At 39.8% G+C, this 19,082-nt stretch overlaps 1 protein-coding gene across 3 annotated transcripts in view; it reads right to left on the reverse strand.

The window, feature by feature from the left end:
* Positions 1 to 18,246, reverse strand: part of ptprz1b (protein tyrosine phosphatase receptor type Z1b) — a 58,510-nt gene extending 40,264 nt beyond the window's left edge. For all 3 annotated transcript variants that reach the window (XM_051077551.1, XM_018684306.2, XM_018684304.2), the window contains exon 1: positions 17,889 to 18,246. In XM_051077551.1, coding sequence (XP_050933508.1) covers positions 17,889 to 17,952 — 64 coding nt within the window. In that variant the 5' untranslated portion in view covers positions 17,953 to 18,246. The remainder of the gene's footprint in view (positions 1 to 17,888) is intronic.
* Between the last annotated feature and the right edge of the window lie 836 nt (positions 18,247 to 19,082).

Consider the following 19,082-nt stretch of genomic DNA (forward strand, 5'->3'; position numbering starts at 1 on the left):
GATCACAGTGCTATATTGTGTTAGACCAATATATTACAAAGTGAAGACAATTATGGCCTGACCGGACTGACTTAAATGTCTGTGTAATGTAAGTAGATCATGTAAAGAAAGAAAGACGAGAAAAAGGGGAAGACAGTATGATGTGTACCAGTCTGTACTGTGAAACTCCACCATCATTCAGATTGCTCTCTATAAATTCTGTGTATTTGATCATTACATTCATGTTAGCACAAAGGAGAAAAGACTAATGAGAGAAATGAATGAAAAGGAGGGAAAAGGGGAAAGAGCGAAGAATGGAGTCGACTGTGGGACTGTAGCGTCAATAATGGCTTCATTAACATCACACTGTGAGGGATTTTAATCTAATTTGCCCTTGGCAACTCAGCGCAACACACACAGACCCACATACACAAGCTAAGACTCATCTCTCTGAATAATAAGGTAGTAGAACTGCATTAAATTGGCTATTTGAAGTATTTTTTAAATAAATTTTGGAATATATAATAATATATGTCAAATATATTTTGAAATCACTTTGACCACATTTAAGGATAGCAGCTATACTGTACATCCCATCTGGCTGATTTAGTCTATGTCTGTGTTGTATCACATTATCCTGCTCTCCATGTTACCCGTCTTCTCACTGCATCTGGCCACAGTCCACATTTATTAAAGTAAAACCAGAAGGACCAACTGACATCTGTTGCCCTTGATTCGGGTCGATCAGCTGATGTATCCTGACATGACTATCAAATAAAAGTTCCTTTGACACATCTAAGTGAAGCTGCACTCACAGGACCTGACTGGCCAAGTCGATTCTCCTACAGTGATGGATTACACCTCTTAGCCAGCTGCTGTGTCTGAGCAGCTTGTTACAGATTCCCTACAGATTGAAGGGAATTGTTTTTGTTGCTCCAGCCTGTAGTATTCAAAATGTCTATACGACCTGAGGTGACTTTAAATGCCTCATCCAAACAGATTTAATGAAGTGGCACAAAGGTATAGGAGGAGGAAAGTGAGAATGCAGTTTCATATTCATGTTTTGTACATGTAGTGTATAATGTGCTCCAAACTGCAGTAACAGTACCAGGACCAAACTATAATTTCTCAATATTGTATTTTTTTTTAAGTATAAATATAAGGGTGCTATATGTACATTTTTGCTATCACTACATAGCCAACATTAGCAACAGCTGTCTTATCAGAAATGTCGTGGGTTCAGCATCAAACTTCATTCTGTTACTCGGCAAGAGTTGTCTCTGGGCAGTGGAAAGCAACGGCAATGTTGACTCTTTCATTCCTTTTAATCCACTTTTTCTTTAGTGATGTAAGCATGCTAACCAGCTAGCTCTGTCCCGTCCCATTTTGCAATACTACTTTGCAATAGTGAGTCAATGTAGTATCCAGTGCAACACTAGAAGATGAGTCTCATAAATGCAACAGTGACTAGTTATGTAGTGACAGCAAAAACTTAACACATAGCATTCTTAAACTATTTAAGCTCAAAAGACAACATGGTAGCTGCTAGATTTTGATGAACACTTTGGACCATGTGGGCAAGTTTCACAGTCTAAAGCAGTGGTGGGCACGTAGTAAGAGCTCAAGAGACACATGCAGTGGCAGTCAGTCACAGGAGAGGAACGATGGCGATGAGCCACTACTGCACAGGCCAAGAGCCACCGGTGCTCAGCTTTAAGAGCGCATTGGATAGTGATGGGACTTCATTGCTGCAGGCTGGCCATGCATGAAGCTCACAGCTGAATCACTGTATTATTCCACCCATCTGCACTCTATCTGCTTTATCGGATTTCCCAGGAGGCCTCAGAGACCTGACATTAAAGGTTTAGGTGACTGCTGCAGACACAAGAATTTTCTATGGATGGTGTTTTATTCATACAGGAAAGGTCAACAGACCTTTTTCAGTTTTCCAACAATGCTCTGCTTCATCCTTACACATTCGCACACCTATCTTCAAAGCCTGAACCAAGGACAGCCCAATACAGAGGACTGGTGCAAAATGATGAATAACAAAAATGCTTCAGCCCCATTTGAACTATGCCCCACGTTTTGGCAAGATGAGTCCACGGCTGTCAGTGTGAATAACGAAGTGAGATGAAATGCCAAATGAGGATGTGTGTCAGCCAGACACCTGATACTCTGAGCTTCTCTCAAACTGAAGTGTCAGTCACTGGGCATAATTTACTACAAGAGCACTACTCATCAACATGTAATGTGGTGAAAACATATTGAGGCAATGCCCAACTGAAGATCATTAGTTCTCACTTGTCAATCAGGTGAATGTTAAAATCCCTCATCATGGCAAAGGACTTTTCAGTATTTAAGGCATTTTCCAATAAAAGTGACATCTGATCTTACAAGTATACTATTTAAATTATGTAGTAGGTATTTAAGTCCTTGACTGACTACTAATAGCCAGGTTTCCATCCAAATGTTTCACAAATTATAATACAATTTTCAGGTTAGAATTGTGCACACTGAACATGCCTTGTATTTCAACACAGGTTTTCATAATGCACAAATGGAAACACACTTAATGCAGATTTTTTTGAGATGATAATGTGTTTACTGCAATTCATGTTATATCTTTTGGCCAAATGGAATGTGTTGTATTTTGGACATTGAATTACTTATCTACTGCATTTCCATTCATCTATATCTCAATCAGGTAAAGAGCTGTCTCATGCCAGGTTTTACTTTTTGAATTGGCTGAAGTGAATCATAAGTTAGATCCTCACACAAAAAAGTGGACAAAAAGTCCACTTGATGATATCACAACCTTTTGACTCTCACCCTCCCATCAGGCTGGTGTTTACCCTCAGATCGCCTTACTTCAATCCATCACGTTCAGCTCATTCCAGGAGTGATTTTGTGATGAAGTGTTGAAATTTATTGTTTTGGTGTCTCCACTTGCCCTTGACCCATACACTCTTCGGTTACTGATTGCTTATGTTTCCTACAAGGCCTTTCAATGACCCCCAGAGACGGGGCATGAACTTGTTGCTTTCCATCAAATGGACATGCAGGGGCATAGAAACACAGCTACAGTAACTGGTCTACTGGAGTTTATGAACCCTTGGGCACATATCACTGGTATCTAAAACTCTGCCTGTGTTGTAACTGTATTAAATTCAAGTCTAATAGGACGTGGTCTTTGGGTGGATTTTTAAACTACATGCAGCAATAGCATCAGATGGCATTTTGGGATGAAGACGCTGCAGGGAGGATTCGCTGCAGCCGACTCCATGTTATTAGTGTTGGGATAAGTGAGGCAGTCCCAGCTGAACACTGATGAATAGCACCGTGTTGGATTACAGGACTCCTGGGGCTGATTTAGCCTGAATCCCGGAGATCAGGGAATCGTTCATCGGCTGCGTTTACACCGCCACAAACTGATTTTTAACAGTAGATGTGATTACTGTTGTTCTATTAAATGAAGCACTGTGTTCCTTCAGGGACAGAAAGCCTGTGTGTTCAACCCACAAGAGAAAACAAGTCTGCAACGTTTTGTGAATTCATCAGTCTGTGAAGGCTGACACTTACAAGCAAAACTGCCTTCTCTAGAAAAATGAAAGCATTTATCATTTGTTCATCTATCTTAAAATAACATGTTTACATTCATCTAAATCAGGTAGTGTAATGTGTAATGTAAAATTAAAAAATATAAAGATCCAGAGGAATGTATGTCAATGTATAATTACATGTAATTTAAAAGAAATATTTTTCCCCCAAATAAGTTTTTAATCTAATCTTTTTCCATATACATTAAATTCTCACTTCTCACTCTTGATGATTTCCATGTTTTTCCACCAGTTCCTAAATGATATGATGCAGACGTACAATCCAAGGGCTAACATGTTAAAGTCAGAGCGCATAGGAGATGTAAAAGACAAGGAAACACAAGACATGTAACATAAAACTAAACAATGAAAACCTTCAGGGAACCTCACATCCAGAAATACATCAACATTAGTTCCATTAAAAATAATACCCACGTCAAAAACACCAAGTAGAACTCAGACTATAATCATGGCAAAAGCAGAACTGTCAAAACAGGAGTCATTTATACATCATTGACAGTATTCCATAAGAAAGTCTAACCTGATGTCTAAAAACCCATCTCATTTGATGTGTAATAGGCAGCTGTTCCACAACACAACACCTATATAATAAAAGAGCTACTGACAACATTATTGACTTGACTGGGTTTTTCCTGCATAAAGACTTATGAGGCAGCTCTGACAGGTGTCTTTCTGGAAAATACTTTGTGTGTTTCCTTTACAGAAGATTTCAGCCTCCTATTTTTCATCTCAAAAAACATCTTCATGCACTCCTCATGTTTACAAAAACACGTTAGATGAATATTCACTGACCCTTGGTCTTCTAAGTCCCCTACGGATAAAGAAAAAGCATGGTGGTCAATCTCTGACTATATGAAATAGAAGGTGTTCACTCGACGGCAACAAAGTGCAGCATGCAGCTTTAAGAAGCTCTCAGTGAACAGTACAGTATAACTGTTAAGCCCTTTGTAAACACATAATGAGTAGAATTCCAAAAATTAAAACTACTCTTAAATATCTATGCTAAGTGGAAGAACACTGGGACCACAACTGCCATAAGTGATTGCATATGAACATTGGAAAAGTGGCACCTGTTGACCTCAGTGTCACAACACACACACATATGAGCACATACCTCCAGGGGCCAGACTATAACTTATATAGCATTCAGCTGCGTTGAGTGTCAGCTGGTTAAATTAGTACGCTTGACTTCTCCCTCATTCACTGTCTCACTGTTCCTGTTGCTACGTCTTTCTTAATCTGTCAGCCGCTGTCTGATTCACTATATGTGTCACATTAGAAACTATGCACAGAACCATTAACTGGATGTTTACACACACAATCAAAGCAAAAGAAGAGTGAGAGAGGATCCATAATTAGTTTGGATAGTGACCATTTTAACTGAAATGTTAAGAGACAGAGCACACTGTCAGTGCTCACCCATCTAAGTAAATGCCCATGTAAAGGCTGGGACACTATCAGCCAATTAATTGCCCTTTTTCTTTTTGCAACTTTAAAACCTCAAATCTATCCACATGCACATGAGCGTGGGCATTTTGGGATCCTTTATTGTCCATTTATGCCCTGCTGCCAATGCTGCAGCATGAGAGATGTCTCCCATTCATCTCCTCTGTCCGGTTGAATGAACGAAGCCTCACAGTGAAGTCCAGCAGCACAGGTTATGAGTTAACGAGATTAGGCTCCATATTAAATGGAGGATATTGTTTCGGAGTGCTAAACAAACCGAGCATTGTTCCATAGGGACTCGACAGTATTAAAGCTGCAATATAAAACCTTATCAGACAGGCCTATCACTGGAATGTGTGTGTGTGTGTGTGTGTGTGTGTATGTGTGTGTGTGTGTATGTGTGTGTGTGTGGAGTATCTTGCACTCCAGTTGTTCTGGTGGGGACAAGGGAGTCAGTTTTGTGCGTATGTGTGTTTGTGCATGTGTGTGTGAGTTTAGAGGTGACCGTGAGAATTTGGGGCCCTGTGTTGGAGGTGGTAATGCTGCTGAACAGCTGGGGGGGTGGGGGGGTTACATACACATACACATACAGTGTCAGGTAACACCCCACTATGTGCAGCCAGATGGGGTATCACAGATTTCCCTTGCAGACCTTTGGCTCCATAAAAGCCTAATAAAACAGTTCTGATATTCAGAACTCTGCTCAGTTTCAACCAAAAGCACTGATGGCAAGTGAGAAGTGATCGCTGGTTAAGGTTCTATTTGGTCTTCAAAGGACAAAAGGTTCAGTGTGTTTCAATGTAATACATTGGGGTTTGTTGCTCAGTAATATCAGGCAGAGCTGGGACAGCTGAGCAAGTAGATGTAGTGATTTTTTTTATTTTACTTGGTATCATGTACAGTATGAAGTCAGACCCATTCTGATCCTTTGTTTTACTGAAGCCCATAATCTCCAGTACACTAAATGTATAAAATAACTTATAAGGCTCTCTAATGACACTGACCGTTTCGGAAAACACACTGAACTATGGACAAATAAATTAAGAACAGCGTGCAATTTAAATGAATAATACCCACACTGACAGAATGAGTCAGCCAGTGATGCAGGCAGAGCTGCTTTGGGTTAAAAATTGTCGTTTTGCCTTTATTTCAACCCCAGTTTAGCGGTAAGCAAAGTGCTGCATTTGAACTTCAGTATTTTCTTCATTTTCAAAATGAAAGGAAGGTTATGAAGATCCTATGCAAACCTTCACACAACAAAAGATTCACAGTGCTACGTCTCCCTTAGTAAAACAATAAGAGGACATAATACAAAGTATTATAACACAAAATGAAAGCTGTGACTTGGGCTCTCTCTATCTAAGGCTGTTCAGCTGTCAACATCTGTATATTTGAATGACTATTTGTTTTGATGCCTTCTTCAGGCTACATGAGCTATATGTGTATCCAAACTAATATCATTAAGTTCAAACAAGCATATGGCTTCAACAAGCTTTCACTTTCATTAGCAATAAATTGCTAAATTTATCATTTAATTCATAAAGATATATAACTGGGAAGGGCATCATTAATTTTCCGTCAAACAACTTGTTTCAGCAGTAAAAATATAAATATGAATACTCAGTATTGTCAGACATGCCTTTTCAAAGGACTTGAACACACCCTGATCATTATGAAAGTTGGTATAATTGCAAATGTCTGATTAATTCATGCTTTAGCTGATGACAGAGGGTCAGCTAACATGTCAATGATTCATACTCTCTGTACTTGTTGAAGCATGTGGTAAGAGAGCTTTTGTCGCCTGTCTTTTTCATCTGGCTTAAGTTGAATGTTGCTAAGCTAGTAAAAAGGTGTTTCTTCCTTTTTTTTTCCTGAGCCTCCAAATTATACTCCAATCACCCTGAGCTTGGGTAAATGCCAAGTGTTAAGGAGATGCATGAGCTTGTTTCCTCCACAGTTTACCCTGGAGCTGAGATATTTCTGATGAGCTGTGAGTGTTGGGCCCTACAGGGGACTGACCTCAAATCTTTGCTCCGAGCTAAAAATCAAACCAGACAGGCAGGACATGTCTTATCAAAAAGCTATGAATAAAAGACGTGCATAGACACAGAGACATATGCTTCAGCATACACACACACTTGCAGTGATCCAGATTTGAACACACACAGACTTGTGTATCTGACAAATGAGGTGACACAACCAAACATTTATCAAACAAGATAAATTAAAACATCATACATGTCATGTGGAAAGGGGTGTTTGATGTGAGATGACATTTAGGACACGGACACGCATGCATGCGCGCGCACACACACACACACACACACACACACACACACACACACAGGAGGGTGAAAGCTCAGGGGACTGAGGGAAGCCTGCCAGTTGACACACACTTGTGTGTCTATGTGTGTGTGTGTGTTTAATGTTACAACCCAATTTCTCACTCCTGGTTGTCAAGTGCTCTCTGTGCATGCAGGCAGTGAGTTCTGGTTTATCCACTGAGCATGTATGATTGCACATGTCCACCTCAGTTGTGAGAGAACTGTGTGTGTCTGTGTGCGTGTCACTAATCTGCTGCATAGTTAGAGCAGTGAGATGCACTATTTCCATCTGCTCGGTACAAATTGAGAGAATACTGCACAGTATGTGTGTGTGTACTGTATGTGATTAGTAATCCTGTAGCAGTTCAGTGGAGCACAGCTGCAAACTAATACAGCAGCTTCTAGTGGAAAAAAAAAGATCTTTAAGATTTTCTGGTACCTAAGCACACGGATCACTATTTAATGAGGAGAGCAGAGCCTGAGGTTCACTGTAGAAGAACAACACACAAAAAATAAATAAAAATAAAGACATCTGGCTTCCTAAAGGGTTGAAAAGAAATTATTCTGCTTCAGGAGTGTCTGCCCTAACTTTGTTTAGTATTAAATGTTTTGATTCTGTTTATATACTGCAAATTATACAGTCAAATCCATCTACTGACAGTTTAGAGGTACTTCTAAGTACTGAGTGTTGAGGCTGTGGATGATATAGAATTCGGTCAACATGTTTTCCATCAGCATTCAGACTCAATCAGTGAAGTTTCCATGACGACAGTTCACAGCGTCATGACGACGGAAGAGCCCCCGATGGCGTGTGGAACACCCTGACTTCCTGTCGGCTTCCTGCTCTGACACTCTCTATCGCCATGGATACAAAACCATCCCCTCTCCTCTCTATCTTTCAGTTCAGGGTCACGCCCCCAATTCCTCACTTGTCTGGCAGGCAGCAGACACACACACACACACAAAGGGATAATGACACAAAGACACAGGTATTCAGAGACACATGCACTTATAGACTTGCAAACATAACCCTGACACAAATATAAACATGCACATATGTATTTGTACACTCACACACATGCATTAGAGTGTTTTAAAGTGTGCTTATGTATGTGTACATCTTGGAGGGGAGACTATTCCCACCCAAAGATTTCTATTGAAATGTCTGTGTGACTAAGGAGGCTGGTTGGCTGGTGGGGGTGGGGGTTAATCAACTTTCAACCCACCACTCGGTCACAGTTACAGCCCCCTGATGAACTTTCTCACCGGGAAAAGAAAGTTTCGTCTGTGCTGGATCGAGTTAACTCCACTTGTCTCTGAATTCCACGCTTGACAAAGCATTGGACAGGCCTCCATTAACTCTCATCAAACCAATTAGTTTTGGTTCCTTCTTAACTTCATTGCTACCTGCAGCTCATCAGATGAAAGCACTGCAACAAAATGTCAACTTTTTGAGGAGAAATTGAAAAAAAAGAGCAGACTTTCAGTTGTAGTTTCTGTCTTCGTTTCCCTCTTTGAACTCAGCAATTCTCTGAACAATAAAAAAGGGATATCTGACAGCGCTTCAAGAAAAGCAAATTCTGGTATTTGCTATGCATCTCCTTCTCTAACCTTCATTCATGCTGTTTTTCACTGAGGATTCTCACATACAAAGAAAAAAAAATCTAAACTCTTGAGAAAAGAAACTTTTAACAAATGCTCCTGTTTTCTGGCTCACTTGGTTTAATGCAATCTTGTCAATTCAAATTAGGTCAGTAATTGGAGTTACAACAGGAAAGAACTGTAAATATGCTCTTGCTCTCAAATACAATTTTGTGTTTAGAGCAGCAACAGTTAGTTTTCAGTTTCAGTTGAACAAGGTGTAGTCATGGTGCAGTGCACTGGGCTAAGCCTCAGTGTTGCCATGATCAGTCTGACCTCTCATGTTGGTCTATAGATGTTAAACAAAGGCACTGAATCATAGTGTTTGAAAATTTGCAAGACAAAAGTCACATGGGTGAACCATGGTAGCACCATGACAGACAGAACAATACTATACAACAGAGAAACCCCATGGTTGTGACGCACTGTGGAGGGAACATCTTTGCTCATTAATCAACCTCTGCTCCATAGAATGGAAACATGAATATGAATGAAATAGTTCTATAAGCAGCCCATGTAACCAGGTGTATCCAGTTAGTCTAATTATCACTTTACACAAATATCTTGTGAGGATTTCCCTGAAAGCTGAAATGTGCCTGTTAAGAGTGTGTTTGTGTGAGTGTCTTCATGTTTGTACGTGTAAAAGTCTCATATGCCCATCAGCTGGCCAGCCATGGCAGTAAGGTTCTCTCCCTCTCCGGTAGCCTCAGTCCTTGGTGCCAGCCTTTTAAAAACATAACAGTGGCTTTTGTATGTGGGCACTGACAGAGACAGACCGCCATTGTCAGCTGCTGTAACTTCAGACAGACCTCCTCAACTGGAGAGACCGCAGAGAGAGCACTGGCATTTTGTGGTTTCAGTGACTTAGTTTCGCTCTTCCTCTCCTTTTCACCTTTTGTTCTTTGTGATCCTGCCATCCTACTTTTCTACCTCGTGCTCCTCTGCTGGTTATCCCCAGCTACTTCCTCTGTCCAAAATACTGAATATAAATCCTCACTTTAGCCTTTCTTTCTTGGAACCTGCCAACTCCAAATCCTCCATTTCCCTTCTAATTATCTACACTACATTTTACAGAGAAAAATGTCATTATTTTAATCTTAATACACAGTACACCATCTTGACCAATTCCTCTGCTAGGAAGTACTTAAAGGTCACAATGACTGGCAAAGCAGTCATTATTTCCATTAAGCTGAACACCAAGCATGTTCCAACTGAGGTGCTTGTCAGTTGGTTGAACAGCATCTGAAAACCCATCCCCTGTAGCTTGGATTAATAGCAGTGCACAGTGTTACAATGGATTCCAATGTAAAAGATATAGAAAATTCTCAAACCACCCCTGCAGCATAATCTAATTCTCTAAACACTCATACGCATGAAGTATTGTGCTAGAAAACATTGATGGAAAATGCAAAATTTGAAAAAACTTCCTCAATTGCACTAAAAAAGTCTTAACTTTTGCTCGAGGTGGTTGTTACCGACATGGCCTTAAAGCAGTGATTCCCCGACTCAAACACCGATCCAGCCGGACCCTTGCCGAATGTCATTCCTCTACTTTCTCTCCCCATTTTCTGTCTATCTTCACTGTCCTATCAAATAAAGGCATAAAAGGCCCCAAAAAATAACTTTAAAAAAGGAGTTTATGCACTCAATGCAAAATGGAAACACATTTTCCAAATAAATTCTAAGGTAACTGATTAATTAGCTGTTTCCGCTTCTACAGAAAAGGAGGCGGTTTCTGGGGTGTTCCTAGCCAATACTAGTGGACATGAAAGAATAATTACAACTTGACCAATTGAAAGTAATTCCTGAGGCACTGCAGTTTTTTGGCTGGTTTCTTTTCCAGTTTTGGACCTGTACTTCTACTCTTTATTACAGCCTAATTCACTCCAAACCAGTTGATGGAAATTTGCATTTTCTTTTTTGTTCTCTTTTTCAAAATTCACAATTACTTGGAAACACATCATAGATGGATACTCTACCTCCTCACCTTCTCATGACTCTGAAGCTCCACCAGAATTCGTTGATTCAGTGATTCAACAGCAGTGATGATGCTGCAGGTAAAGCTTCTATTTCTGCCACATGACTCAGGGTCACCACTGGAAACCTGACTAATGCTGCTCTACAAAAGAGCAGGCTGTGAACATTTCACAGACAGGATAAAGTGAGGAAGTGAAGGTGTTTCTCAATGACCAAGGCCAGGAACCTTCAGACACGATTCATCTGTGCAAACAGCACATATTTTTTTATTTGTTACCAGTGTGAGGCCAGTATTTGTGTCTGCTATGTTGGGTTCTGCTTGTGTAATACAAGAGTGCCTTTCCATTGTATTACATTTTTACCTTTGAGACTTTGTGCATCTACCAATCACTGCTAAGGAGAGCAGCCTCAGTAACTACTGAACAAACTTTTGAGTGACATAAGTGTTTCACTGAGCTGAGTTTCCTGTCCAGGCTGCTCAGCATCAAAGAGATCCAGCTGTCCTCATGGCACAGACCAGCTCTAAAATAACTGTGACCGTACCCTGCCACAGTAAGAGCAGACTGCAGCTAAGTGGATTAAAGAATAAGAGCACTTATGAATAAAATGCTTTGGATGGAGAGGCCAGACGAAAAAACAGTCGGGGTGGGGGGGACGGGACAGAGGGAAGGAAGACAAAATATCACAGTAGAAAGCAGGCGATCAATTATTCAATGTGACATCTGTGGTTTTTAGTAATGCCAACGCAGTGGTGATGATAACAGCACAACCCACTTCTATCAGTACACTCTGAATATATTAAAGTTGTTTTTCAAAATAAGAGCTGTGATATAAAGTCTGCTAAAAAAACATTTAGCCTCATTCTGACAACAATATATAATAGGAAATTTTAGAATGAAACTCTTTACTAGAATATCATCATGTCTAAAATTTGAATGCCAAGAAAGGAAATCTGATTATATTTTTTCTGCTAAAACCAGACAGTTAAGAAGGCTTTGGAAAATCTTGCTAACAAGATTTATTTCCCTCAGTAGTGAAGATTTTTATTTGGCTGGTTTACAGAGCTTGACTCCATCACGCTGTGCCAGTCTGTGTATGTGTGCATGTGTATTTGCGTGTGTGTAAGTTAGTGAACACATAATCTCATCTTAAGCATGGAGTTAAAGCTAGAAGGAGGAAACACACAATTATATCTCATGTACTATATACAGTCACAAGAGGAGTTGAAAGTAGAAAGAATTAAATAAACAGTTCACCAAATATGAGTCAACACTTTGGCATGGACAGTTTTGAATGTGTGCTTAGAGCAGCAGTGATATATGATGTTGGTGCCAATGTCCATAACTTAACAGACCAGTCTCTTACAGTGTCATATCAGAGGATTTCAGGATGATTAGGAGTAGAATTTGCCAGTTCTGCTAAAAAAGTTGCCTATAATGCAGCAACACCCTGATTACTGTGGTATCAACTCATTAAAAACATATGGTTTGAAGGTGCTGTATATAAGTATTTTATCTTAGAACATTCAAAAATTAACTCAAATTATCAATAGAATGTGAAGAAATAACAACATCATTTTGATGTTATATCAAAGACATTTATGTAGCATGCTAACTAGCTAGCCCCATCTCATCTCATAATACCATTTTGTAGCTCAAGAGGTAGAGACATCCAGTCTGCCTTCAGTCTAACATGAGAGGTTGAAGAAGTAGTGTTGCCCAGACAGCGTATTCTAACTTCTTGTAAATGAGTCACTGAATTGAACAGTAAATGCAACAATGGCTGAAGCTTTTTGCAAGCAACCATTATCTCACCACCAGTTTCCACCAAGAAATCACACCCAGCTGCACAGAAGCAAAAAAGTGCTAAATATAAAAGCAAAACAAGAGCTACCAAGGCTCTTAGCAAGGAAAGAAATGAAGTTTGATGCTGTACTGACAATATTTTCTAGACCAGTACAGTAAACAGTTGTTAATACAAAAATTTGGCTATGTAGCAATAACAACAACTTACACATACCACCTGCATCAGATCACATGAGCCCATGTTACTAACTTTATTAAAGGTCTATTGGACAGAAGTGGCCAAACCACAATGATCAATGAATTTGTCACCACAGTCTGCTCACTTGTTATCTGACATAATAACTGAGTATAATAATGATTTGTCCCAATTAGTTCCACACAGTGAGGTTCAAGCTGTTAAAAAGATTTTGAATTTGGGAAAAAGAGATACCCTGAGCATTTATCATGACAGAAAAGGTTTGATAAGTACATCCTTAGACCTTCAGTTTGGTAGATGTGTGAGATGTGTCTGTGTAGGTTCTCAGTCATCCAGGTCGTGGTAGTCTTAAGTGCTTGAGTCAAAGGCAAGTGGACTTCTTTTAGGTTCCTTGAAGACATTTCACCTCTCATCCAAAAGGCTTCTTCATTTCTGAACTGAGTTGAAACGGCTTCAAGGAACCTAAAAGAAGTCCAGTTGCCTTCAGCTCTAGCACTTAAGGCAACGTGTGAAATGTGTTCCAGACTCAGATTTCATGTTAATATGACAGGAGTGTTTAAAAAATGATTAATTGTCAGCAGCTTTTTGTCTTGTCCTTATAAAGACTGTAAGTTTAATATTCTGTTAATTTGTTGACAAGATTAAAGGAATTATTTACTATAAATCATAAGGGACAGACACTGTCAACCCTACTGTAATTTACTGTGTATCAGATTGTATGTCATCATCACTGTCTTCCTATTATTTATGGATTTACACATTCAGTGTGCTATGTGTGCCAGAATGTGTGCACCAGTATTTTGTAGGCAATTACTACTACACCATCAGGCATCCTATTATGCCACCGGATGCAACCCCTCTGATTCAAATGCTCTGAGTGCACTGGGTGGCCAGATGGTACCTCGCAAGGAGAGCATATGATCACTGAACTCACATTAAACATAAAACACTAGCTATTATAATGTATACAGTGGTATGTTGGCCAGAGTTTTCTTAAGGAAATGTATAGGGAGCTTATTATTAAATTATTATTATTAATTATTATTAAAATATGATGTTCAGATTTCTGTTTATTATTAGAGAAATTTCAATAAGTAGATGCAAACAGTTCTGTGTGTTTCTGTGTAATCTCTCTCATACATACACACACAAACACAATGAAAGGTGCTTGAACACTCCAGTACAGATCCTATTGAACTGTTGAATGATCAATGGCATGCAGGCTGTGTCACTCTACCAACCCAATCACCATACACCACCATTCTACTAATCCCATAGTGCATTTGCTACCACTTCCAATTCAATCAGTGTGGCTAAACAGCTCACTAAAAATATATCTCAATAGTCAGCCTGGCTGTGGCAAGACAATGCAGAATTTACTTGTCATTTAAGGCACTGAGACCAAAGCATTTTAAGCACTAATGGTACCAAATTACTGCAGCTAAAGTCCTGAAAATATAAGTGTGAGTCATCTAATGCAGTCTGATAGGCATGTAAATCTATCACTGGTAAGGACAGAAAACAACCAACAAACGCTAGCAATTATGGGCAGAAAGCATCTGATGCAATTTGTCCTGTTTGGAAAGCTGAGTGGGACAAAGTGAAGTCTGGGGTCTGGTGTCAAGTGTTGAAAAAGAGCACAGATACAACCATCATGCTGAACTGCATCTGATTAGTTTTAAATCTCTTACCAGCAGACTCACAGGATATGAAAACTCAAAAGTGCAAAATATGCATCAAAACAGAAACACATGCTCAAACTCTCCCTTTCCTTCAGAACAGCACATATGGAATGACAGGCAGCAGGTGTGTAACCACTGAGAAGTCTGATGCATGATGTATAATGTACAGAGGGAACCATGCTGTTGAAAAGCATATGGCACAGTGAAGGACTCCAGCTAGAGGACTGTGTTCACTGGCAGAACTGCCTGGACAAACTGAGCCACAATGAGAGCACTCACCACATCACAGCGATTTGTATGTGTGTGTTTGCATGGAAGAGTGTGACTGAAAGGGCCGAGCAAGAAAATGTGTTGGTGTGTGATTTTGAGTGGTATCCAGGCATATTGTGGGACAGATGGCTGGAGGATGCTCTATTTCCTCTCCCTAAAGGAAACGATCTTTCTCTCTCTATGTATGTAAACTACTAAAAAACTGCATCTTTGACATAAACATTTGAAAGGAAATGAACCAGCTTGTATCAGATGGCTGCAAACAGAACACGAAACTTGAAGCCACAGCAAAGTGAATCAACAAGCTTAAATTTGCCATCATCCTTTAAAACTGACTCAACTGCTGCAGCTTCACAGCATGGCCAAACTTTTGACTGTACAAGGGCATTTCTCAAAAGAGCATCAAAAAGACTGGAAAACTGAGCACTTAAAAAATCTACCAGAAAATGATCTCAGGCCAGTTGTGCCCAGTCTATGATGCAGCATAACAGGGAACAGCTTTTTCCTCTGGTGACAGAAGCTGAACAATAAGCCAGTGGTATTTATAGGACATAGGATCATAATTTCACTGCAGTAACACTGGTGAGATTCCTTTGCACTCAAATGCAAAGGACGGTTTATGGCATAACTGAGCACACTCACCAAATCTATCACTGTTTGTCTATTTCTGTACCAAGTAACCAGATGTTAAATAAAAAATGTCTCATGTCTCCTCTGAGTTAATCTGATCACACAAAATCTCATCAAATGACAGCACGCATGTTTGTGTTCAGGACATTTAGAAACCTCTGATCTCCGTTTCCTGAACTGAATGTCATGAGATTCATCTCCTGCACTTTATTTGAATAGTTAGATAACCTTGTTACGGATCCATGTTAAACACTTTAGCATGCTGTTTGATTTCTCAAAGGTTGAATCAAAATGTCATCCAAAGCTGTACTGAAGATGGATGAATGCACACCCTGAGGGGTCCTTCAGAGGTTTAAAAACGGTCCTCAACAAATTAGGGAACTTTCTGATTTTAATTCTCAACATAAGTGTAAAAGGCTTTGTCCTTCTCTTTGGACAAACTTTACACAGAAGGAGCTGAAGGTACTGTACACAGTGCAATGATCATAGTTTAATTTAGTCAAATTTATACAAATATGAATACTGGAGGATTAAAAAATCTGGTAACAGTATGTCAGCCAATATTCTTTCCATAAATACATAACCATTCTTAATTAGAGTCAATTAAAATGTGTTGTTTATAGATTAATGACACAGATATACAGTACAGTACACTGAGTGGGACATTTTACACCTAGAAAAATGTGCTTGTCAGCGCTCTCTGGAGGACAAACTGTGTAATGGTTTCAAAACCTCCTCAGACATATCTTTACTATTTCTGTGTTGCAATTTCTTGTTACTCATCAGTAACAAGAATATGTATGGTTGCTTACACTGCATAGTATATTGACCCTGATGATTTATCGGTCAGGCTACCTCTATGTCCAACATGGTGGACAGTAACTTGATATGTTGTGAATTTGATTATATCATATCTTTACTCTCCCCAAAGACCATGAGATGAACTTCCAAGGATACAGATGCAATGGTATATTTCAGCAACCGCTGAATTAATCCCTCACCAGTAGCTGCACTAACATAACATAAAATAAACTGCCCTCTAGGGAGCACTAAAAGTATGGATCAAACTTTTTCTTCAAATGTGATATCTCAGATGCCACTTATCTAATTCTGAGTCTGAAGGGGTGGTGTAGTATTCCTAACCCTAACCCATGATTTACCTGATAATTATAGTTGGATAATATGGGTGCACAGAGGCCTAACTGCTCCACTACCACTCTGGTTTTGGTGAAAATGGGGTGATGAATCACCTTGTTACTGACTGGAGGACAATGTGTGTCTTGTTTTACTTTTTGAGAATTAGTACACACACAATGTTTGTTTGTTTTTTGATCTTACTTCCCCATTTTCGACCCAATTACTCAAATTAGAACTAAGCCATACTCTTAGATGTCTTTGGGATGATCTGAGATGTGAGGTCTGATTCTGATAATTCTCTCAACAAACCTTTTCAATAAATGCAGCATACTGTACAATAAATCAATCAGGTGATTTCTGGAAAGTTTTAGACAGGTGGATATGAAGTCCACACATCTAAAACTTTCTGGGCTTCAAGTTTCCATAGATAATTGTTTGCACAAAGAGTTTAAAATTGATAACCAGTATCCAAACTGAAAAAAACACATGCCTTACATTTGCATTTAAATGTATGGTACAGGAATAGTGAAGCAACAATTTAAGCACAACAAAGGCAGTAAAATCCAAGACAACGAGACACAACCACCTCTATATTGTCTCTCTAAATACACAACTGAGACTTATAATAAACCAATTTTCATCGGTAACCTTCTATTTTGAAGGAAACGCGCAGCAGCACTGACTAAACGCTTTTATCAAAGTTCATCAGACGCTGTGGGAGCAGTTGGAGAACACTGTCCACATCCACTACTAACCCAAGACGACAGAAAACACACAACATCGTCTCATTGCACTACACCACATCTCAATCACACTTCAACGTGTTTGGAAAAATGGCTCAACATGTTCAAATCATGATCAGAGAAATCCCTGTTTGTACCGCAGAGGATTCACTTGTAACTAAATCTGAGTGGACGGGGATATTTCCCGGTAGATCATATTGTAGGAGCAAATTTCCACGTCGAAAATGCACGTTTTAATAAATGACATGTCTATGTAAAAATCATCTTTCTTGGGAGCCGACTGCAGATTCTGAAACACAGACTAAAGTGTGCAGAATATCTGAAGGAATAAAACAAACGCACCGCTCAATCTTTGACAGCGTTCAAACCGTCCATATCATCATATGTCAGCCACCACAGTCAATTACATCGGGATTTTTCCCCCTCTCAGTTTCTTACCTATTTGGCTCAAAAGGAGCAGCTGGGAAATTATCATATCGGTCCTGGGAACTGCCGTCTCCATGGTCTCGGCGTGAAAATTTAAACGTAAAGACGGAGAATGAGGGTTTATGAGGACGGACGGCGGGTCGGGTGCGTAAAGATGCGCTACCAGCTCATCGTTCCTCCTCTGCTGCCTGTGTTGGGGAGCTGGATTCTCGGATAGGTTTGGCTCGGATCGGCGCGGCGCGGTTCGGCTCAGCTTGGTTCGGCTGCGGTTTGGTTTGAGGAGTGCGGGCTCGCGGGCTGGTTGGATGATTAGAGACGCGCACTCACGTATATCGCAATAAGAGACGGGTTGTGTGTGTGTGTGCGCGCGCCGCCCACTGCCCTTAATGGAAATCACTGTATCTCCCTATAATATTCTTATGATCTTACTACAGGGACAGAGCGCGTGTCTGCAGCGCGTGGCTGTCATTTAATGGTTTTTATCTACCAAGGCAGCAGTATGGCATTCCTTTGATGTTCCTATATTATCTTTATAGTGACTGCCGCACAAGTTTAGAATGAACTTGTCGTGATATTACAAGAATATAAAGCAATGATTGTGACCTTATTTTCAACAGTGTCACTGTAATGACAATATAACATTTCTATAGCCTACATACAGAATGCAATGTTTGGCATTTATTCCATATTTTTTCCTATGGTCATAATCATGCAGTGATTGATAGGGGGTCAGAATAACAACCCAGACGTTTACCTTTACCAAGACCAAAAAAAATGCCATATCTCACACTGTAAAAGAGAAAATCCTGGATCCACATCAAAATGTAATGGGACCTATGACCCATCCATCCAACAAGTTTGGTGTAAATAGTATTTTTGCAAAAAACAGACAACCTCATTGGTGGAAGTAATAACATATGAGGTCCCTACAGGTGATTAGGACAGAAGCAACATCATAAGCAATAAAAAAAGTACAATAATGTTACTTCAAACATCTCTAATCTTACTGCTGAGTACCACTGAGAGTCAAAAGGTCTATATCTTGGAATATCATGATGACTTTTCATGAGAGGTTTCATTTGAGTTACTCTGAAAAGTTTAAGGAGAATCAGGAGGAAACCTGACAGTATGTGTTTCTAGATCTCCTGTAAAGCACTGAAAGGGCTTTGGTCCACTGAACTGAAGAAACATCACATAACGGAGCAA

Source organism: Lates calcarifer, linkage group LG18 (assembly GCF_001640805.2).
Source record: "Lates calcarifer isolate ASB-BC8 linkage group LG18, TLL_Latcal_v3, whole genome shotgun sequence".
Lineage (NCBI taxonomy): Eukaryota > Metazoa > Chordata > Actinopteri > Centropomidae > Lates > Lates calcarifer.